Genomic DNA, 8,000 nt, shown 5'->3' with positions numbered 1-8,000 from the left:
GTCTACACGTTCAGAGAATTTTCATCTCTGCTGGCAAAACAACAACGTAACAGACACTAGATACTGCCCAAATATTGTGCTTTACATCATAGAATATCTTACATACATTCTTTTTCTAAAATACACTTTCGGCATTTGAAACTCCATAAAAAAAATAAATTTATGTGAAACAAATCAAAACCTTCGTTAGAAATTGGCACACAAAAAGAAAATATCATGCATGTGGAATATTATGTGCTGTTTTCAGGTGATTCTTTTCCCGTTTATTCTTGATTCTTAGCATTCCCTTAGTTTCAAATGAAACATAAACATGCTTGTGTAAATGGTATATAATGTTACACAGTGGATGTGGAGGCTTTTGCTTACCATGTTTCTACTGCACACGAGAGAAAGCTGGTAATCTTCAGCTGAGGTCAAAGACTGTCATATCAATATGATATAAAAATTTCATTTTGGGAGTTATATTCAAGGAATGTAATTACACGATTGTTCTAAGATTTAGTGCATGGTGATGATCCCAAGAACAGTCGAATTAGTTTAATGCACACTGAGAGCTGGCTGGTGGGCAAAGAGAAATCCATGAGTAACCTGACACGCTGATCAGCAATAAAATATCACGGATCTATGCACTGTGAAAATGATTGCAAATTACATTAGCATTGTTTGTTTGACAAAATAGATTTCTTTCTGATGGCACATACTTCATAATATAAAGACACCTTAGCCTCTACTATTTCCTAACTTGCACTCTTCAGTTTAATGTGCTGCTAAAAATGAATATTCCGTCTCAGTACTAGCAACGCTGGAGGTTGAACAGCAACCAAATTCTATGCTTGTCTTTAAAGCTCATTTAGTAATTTAATTTCTGAATATAGAAATGAAGTTATGCAGAGAATATTCTGTTGACAGTGATATTTCTGGACAAGTATTTTCTTCCGTGCAGTTCTCTGAAGGTATCTCTCTCTTACTCATTTTCATTTGCTTAAAATACAAAAGCTTTTTTTATAAACATTAACATTGCTGCCAACATAGAAAAGAAAATGTTTTTGAAGTCTTATACACCCGTTTATCACTTTACTACTGCATTTTATAAATAACAGATACACTTTTTTAACAAACCTGAACCATTTAAACATATTATTGAATATTGATATATTAGACATAGTAGAACAATTCACTTCTGCAAAATTCTTTGATTTTTTTTTTTTTGTTTAGTGCAGGAAGATGCTTTTGTGCTCTTATAGCTTAATGGCTCAGAGATAGTTATTTTCTGTAATGTGGCTCAGAGATAAGTATTTTCTGTAATGGAGAATTGCTAAGATATGTATAGTCTGTACTGCTTTCTGGAAAAGCTTCTTGTCTTCCTGACTCAGTCTTCGTGAAACTCCACTCAGTTTTTAGCTTCACAATACTTATAGTCCTCAGGGCAACTTCACAACAACAACACATGCTCCAGCCCTTCCAATATTGACAGGAACTTCCTAAAAAAGTGGGTGGGGAAAAAGGAAAAGTAGGAGAAAACATTTTTAGTAGACTGCTATGGATAGAACTAGAAGAAATTACTTGCAGATTAAAAGCAAAGCTATTTGTATTGCTTAAAAAAAGTTCAGTTTAACCAGGGCTCTAAACCGACAGTTTTGGCTTTTTGGGAAAAGGCTTTAGCAGCTGCTGAGAGTTAGAGGGATGTGGGCCACTGTTGCTCTTAACTTTTTTGTTCCAAAACCAAGGACTGTGTAGCTACAAAAGGGTCTTGACATTTTCAAATTTTCCTCATTGTCTCAATGAGGATAAATCTGAAAACTTCCAAGTGCCCCCAGCAGTGGTCGCAGCTGACGAGCCCACAGCAGCTCTAACAGTGGCCACCTCAAGAATAAAATTTTTTGTGCAGCCCATGCACTGTCTCCAGCCTTTAGTCTGAAAAAATTTATGCAGGTATTTCACAGGAGGGGCAAATGGTATTTTCTGTAACAAGCCCAGCTAGAGTATTACCGCATCCTAATGTACTGTTTTCACAAAAAACAGTGGAAATTTTGCAAGGTAATATTGGCAGTTATTCAGATACAATTCTTCCTATCCGCAGGAAGGATTCCTGTTATTTATTAGACAATTATTCCTGTTACCTCTGTCCACTCGTTATTCTGAGCATCGTAGGACTCCACAGTATCCAGGTACGTGTGGCCGTCGTAGCCCCCGACAGCATATAATCTGTCCCCTAGAGGACAAATTCCAACAGCATCCCGAGGTACGCTCAAGGGGGCCACTGTTGTCCAAGCATCTGTTTTAGGATCATACCTAGGATGTTTTATGATCAAATTTAGAAAAACGCATTGTAGAGACACATTTCACGTTTAAGTTACTGATATTTGCTCATTTTCTCCTGTACTGTAGTTCAGTTTACACCATGAACTAATATAAAGTTATGAGTGATTTAATATTCAATTTAGCCACTAGAGGGGCCTTTGAGCACATGAAAAAATTGCGTATTTTCACATTTTGATTACAGCTTCTTCATTTCTATCAGGTCAAACAACTGATACATTTTAAACGTAAATGAGACTTAAGGGAATGGTGGTGTGGCCATCAATTGTCTCAACTCGATTAATTTCAACATATTCTTTTTTCCTCCACGAAGAATTTTGCTTTCTTTTTCTTGTCAGAACTAACATTTTCAGAAAACTTGAGTGCAAAAGAAGTTAAACATCTCCTCTAGTTGGTAAGAGTTTGTAATGAAAAATGCGTAGCTGTATTTTACATCACTATTTACTTTTTTCCCAATATGTACTCAGTTGGTTTCCAATATAAATTCAAGTGAATTCCAAGGTAGTTCCAGCTTCACACCGTCTAACTGGGACCGAAACTCAGCCCTTGTTATTCACAACAGGGAGCTGGATACTCGCTCAGTTTTCCTTTATTGTCCCCAAATGACACAAGAGTGTCAACGAATACCCATTAAACAGCCAGAGGAGTTGTCCTGACTCATTACATTCCCTTCTCCTGTCCTCCCACGTTGTGCCACATGCCACTGGAATGCTCATCGGTGGAGAATACAAAAACAGGGTTAAATAAGGATCAGATAAACAGTATTTTCAGTTAAAAAGGTAATTATGTTAAGAAGTGGATATGAAGCCGGGATTTCATTGCTTACAGCTTTGTGCTACCAGAACCATCAGGACAATGTATTAATGCGCTATTTAGGTTTAACATGTGAATTCAAGCTAAAATAGTTTGCTTTGGTGAATGTTGGGGGTTTTTTTACTTGCTAAATCAGACCCTTAGTGTACGTTTTAGCCCAAGTTCCTATAGCAACATTATTTCTTATGGAAACAACTCTCTTTCTATCAGTCTCCTCCAGCAGAAAATACTTACGTAGTGATGACTGCCTTGAGTATGTGATATTTGTTACATTTTTAACCTTTTGATCAATATCGGCCAAATTATTTTCAGACAATTGAAAAATATTTAGTTCTTACGATTGGAGACAAGTAGCCCAAACCTGGGTTTTGGCCCTTTAGAAATAGAAAGGCCATGTATTGAATTTGTCTTACTCCTTGTCTTTACCTGCCTCCGGGGACACCTCAAAGAGAAAGGGCAGCTGGCACAAATTTGCTTCAGAGGGTTAATTGTTTAGTTACCACAAGAGCATTAGAAATTGGTTATTCTGCTCAAAATATTATTTTTAAAAGCATAATATGTTTTACAAATATGACATTGCAATTGTGAAGAGATTTCCCTTGCTGCTATAAATTATTTCACATTTCCTTCCTGGAACGTACAAAAGACAATAAAAGAAAAAAAAGAAAAATCCCTTACCTTTCTACACAATCGGAAAGTCGAGAGCAGTGATTGGAAGCAGGTGCATCGTGACCTCCCACAGCATACAAAAAGCCATTGTACGTTGCAACACCGACCCCACCTCTTCTCTTGGACATGGAAGCACATATACTCCACTTGTTTGTGTGTGGATCGAAACATTCCATTGATTTTAAGCAGGAGCTCCCGTCTCGTCCGCCAACAGCATACAGTCTGGGATAATTACCCACAAGAAGGCAAACAATTTCAGTCTTTAGTCTTTTCTTTTAATAGTTAACTTTGTTTAGAACACCTTAAAATTACCTTCATGCCCATTATTTCCTATCTGACAGCTGTGCTCTGGAACCTTCTTCACATGGAGGAGTTTGCATGCTATGTAAAGGAAGTTATAGTCTACATTTGTAATATAGATTTGCAAGCAGTCACATATGAAAATTAAGCTTAAAAATGTACCTTGGCATCTTTAAACCTGAGCTATAGATGGAATTTAATTGAAAGATGCTGCATGTGTTCGAAACATATGGGTAGTATTCCCTATGACAAGCTTATGGAGTATTTGACATCTTAGTATTGCATTGAGAATTCTTCCTATACTTTTAACATGTAAAGGAGTTTTAATATCGTCATTGTATATTGGAAACATATGTCAGAAATATATTAAATATATTTGCCTCAACGTTTCTATTTAAGAAAATCTTCTGGACAGAAGTTACTATACAGGTATATTGTCTTGTCTGTTCAGCCAGATTTAAACTATCTGACATTGGGAAAACATGTAACAATAAACAGTAGAAATCTACATTAGGAAGAGGAGTTAGCAGCTTTTTGTGAAGGAATTTTACAGAGCCTGAATTTCTTTTGTATTTTAAGCTAACCTAGATGTTGCTAGACTATGATACTGGATGTAATAGCTGTTCAGATGTTGAGTGTGCCAGTTGTTCAGGTGCCTTTCAAATCCTGGCTATTACTGCCATGAAATTGAAATGACTTAGCTCAGTTAGAGACCTAGAGAACACGTGAACTTGTCCAAAGTCACCTAAAACAGCGCAGATGAATTTTGCTTGAGAATTACCTGTTTTTCTCCAGTGACTGGAGAATGTTTTTTAGGCTGCTCTGATGTACAATTAAACTTTAAAAAATCTTGATTGCTGTTAGTATAATACAAAATTTCTTCCTCTTCTTACGTTGATGAATGGAAGACAGACCTGAGTTCAGTTGTACAGTTTGTTGCCTGACCCATAAAAAACTTGAGGATTTGATTTGTTTTCTCTTCACATTATGCCGTTAGAGGCAGACTACTTGTTTACACAGCTTTCACAGAGAGAGGAAATCACTGTATATACAAACAGATTGGTCGGGATTTTTTGTTTTCCCTAACATGTCTAGAAACAGGGTAGTGTTTCCCATTCTCTAAGAAAAGAATAAATATACGATTATTGACTGATGTTTTCAATAGACCATATCTTAGACACAAAAAAAATGTTGCTGCACAGAAACGTGAAGGTTTTTTTTGGTGGGGTTGAATAGAAAAGAATATGGTGGGACTAAGGGAAACAGGAAAAGGAGAAGCATTCTGCCTGGTTAGACCACAGCAGTAGCACTGAGTGATGGACATTTGATCTCAGCATCCCTTGGTATGCCAGAAATTACATCACTAGACTAACAGACGTGATTTAAGCCAGGCTGGAGACAGCTTGTATAATGAGTGATTGAGAACAGAGTCAGGATCAGGCTGGATTTCCTCTTTGACAAAGTGGTTTCCTGCATGCTGCTGTGGAAGGTACCAACAGGAGATTCTGGTGAAGTTTATGCTGAGAACATTTCCTCTGACATACAGCAGGGACTTGGACAGGCTTTGCTGCTTCTCCTGGAGTTTTGAGTTAACGATTAAAACCACATCATGTTTGAAAGCAGGACCCTGACTTGTTCATGAAGTTTTGCATTTGCAAATATCTCTTTCTGCTCTTCAGCCTGCTCTTTCTCTAGAATTTAAGAAGTAGGGAAGCCAGTGATTAAGTTTCAGGAGAAAAGCTGCTGTCTGCTGCAACTGTAATATCGTGGCCCCTAGAAGGGGTCATTGCTAAGAGCTTTCCCCAGGTTGAAATCAGAAGGAAGGCTGGCTGGAGCCATGCTCTCCAACATAACCTGGGGCCTTTTACAAGGCTTTTGTATTTCCAGCACCAGGCTACGTTGCTGAAGAAGGAAAAGTGAATTCTCATAGGCATTAATTTATGAATTGTTTTTCCTCATGCTGAAATGTAACTACTTTCAAAGAGGAACGTACAACAAGGTGTAACATGTTATTCATTACGGGTTGCAGAGTAGATTCATGCATGGGTCTGTTCACATGTAAAAGTGCTTGAGTGGCTTTAGTGTCCTAAGAGGATGTTTTAAGTTTTGAAAATCTTCTTGGGAAAAGCAATGTACAGTGAACACGTGATCTCAGTGTATTTAAGCCGCAGATGAAGGGCAGAATAAATCTGGGTAGGACAGAGACTTGTAGAAGGCTGTTTATTCCATACCTAATGATTAAGTTTTTCTTCCTTTCACTGAACACACTATATACCTTTAACCTTTTAAATATCATACTTGACTATGGACTTGTATATTAAAGTTGTAGAGGCATGCAGGAGGCATAAAATGACAGAGGAATGACCTTGTTTCTGTACACATTCTTTCAAATAGAGCTTCCTTAGACAGAGTGATTTTAAATTGTTAACAAAAACTTGGAATATGTTTTTAAAGTAGCTTATATCTTATATCCCCATAAGCTATATTCTAGGTCAAATTCTGATAGGCATGTAGTAATGTTTTCAAAGAGCTATAACTTAAAAGAGATTAAATATGTTTAAAACATGACTGCAAGTTTGAAAACAATTTACCACACAGCAGAGGAAAAGCCTTCCTTTCTTGTTCCTGTGCTTCTTATTTTCCCTTTGTTTTCTTAAGGCTATTAAGTACTACGAGATTGAAAAGAAAATTTAAGAAACAGTATTTCAAAGGAAGGAAGCAAATGAAAAACCAAAGAGAGTTTTTCCTGTTGACATACTTGCTATTTAACGCTGCAACCCCTACGGTGCTTCTAGGGGTTGACATGCTAGCAACGTAATTCCACTGCCGTGCTTGCGGGTCCCATCTTTCTACAGTATTGAGGTAACTCCATCCATCATGGCCACCAACAGCATACATTGGTCCTTCAAGCATTGCTACTCCTTAAAAGATAGAATTAGGGACAAATTACAGTATCTAATAATTTCAGTGACCAATGGTATATTAACTTCATAGTGTAATTCCCTGTATGCAGATAAGCAATTTCAGCTGGTATTAAACTATCTCAAAGCTGACTTGTCATTTGGCAGAATAAGCAGAGATAAACAAAATACTTCATATACAGTGGGGTTTTTTTGAGTGAGCGTTATCTTTTGCCAAAAGATTAGAGGAAAGCTGCTTTAGTTCTGATGTTCTCCTCATGGACTTTCATCTCTTCCACTTCTGTTGACCTTGTTCTGAAACAAATTTGAGCCCCTAGATGCAAAAACAATGCTATTCTTTTAAAGAAAGGCAGAGGTTGAGCCAGGCAATGAAAAATATGGCCAAATCGTCCACCTATCTTTACTCTGAGCCAGCTGAAGCTCTGTAGTTCTGCCAGCGTGAAGCTGGGTAGCTGGCTGCCCTTGCTAGCTAAAGTACCGTAACGTTTTAATGTCTGTAAGGAGAGCGCACTTCTGGATAAGAGCTGGCTTGTATCTGCTGCCCTTGGGGCACAGGAGAGCAAACTTGGCTGGCACTGCGGCACTGCGAAGCTCTGTGTGGATGTATCCTGTGCCGTTGTCCTTCTCCAAAGAGAAGGGCTTTGGTGCCTTCACTTTGGGGAGCCGCTGCTGCTGTGTGCCTCCTTTGTTAGGTAAGGCAAAATGTTCAAATGTGGCTGCTTAAAAGTTTTCTAAATCTGTCTTTTCAGGCCTAAATATACATGGCCTGATTTTTTCAAAAGTGCTAACTCTCCACAAAATCACGCTGAAGCTAATAAGAGCTATAAGTGTACAGCAGCTTTGCAAACCAGGCTGATGCACAGAGAGAAGCCTGACTTTGGGCAATTGATTTTACCACTGTGACCTACTTGTTGGGTAGAATGATGGCCCTGCAGTTGGTATTTGTAACGACTTCAGTGAGAATTATTTATCTATTTC

At 37.9% G+C, this 8,000-nt stretch overlaps 1 protein-coding gene across 1 annotated transcript in view; it reads right to left on the bottom strand.

The window, feature by feature from the left end:
* Window positions 1–1,361: 1,361 nt before the first annotated feature.
* LOC104274358 (kelch-like protein 4) overlaps window positions 1,362–8,000 on the bottom strand; it is a 40,301-nt gene continuing 33,662 nt past the window's right edge. The window contains 4 exon segments of the mRNA XM_009869964.1: window positions 1,362–1,481; window positions 2,121–2,292; window positions 3,811–4,023; window positions 6,860–7,022. Of these exon segments, the coding sequence (XP_009868266.1) occupies window positions 1,422–1,481; window positions 2,121–2,292; window positions 3,811–4,023; window positions 6,860–7,022 (608 nt within the window). The 3' untranslated portion in view covers window positions 1,362–1,421.

Source organism: Apaloderma vittatum, unplaced genomic scaffold, assembly GCF_000703405.1.
Source record: "Apaloderma vittatum isolate BGI_N311 unplaced genomic scaffold, ASM70340v1 scaffold5345, whole genome shotgun sequence".
Classification (NCBI taxonomy): domain Eukaryota; kingdom Metazoa; phylum Chordata; class Aves; order Trogoniformes; family Trogonidae; genus Apaloderma; species Apaloderma vittatum.
The sequence above is the reverse complement of the archived record's forward strand: the minus strand, read 5'-3'. Positions and strand labels throughout refer to the sequence as shown.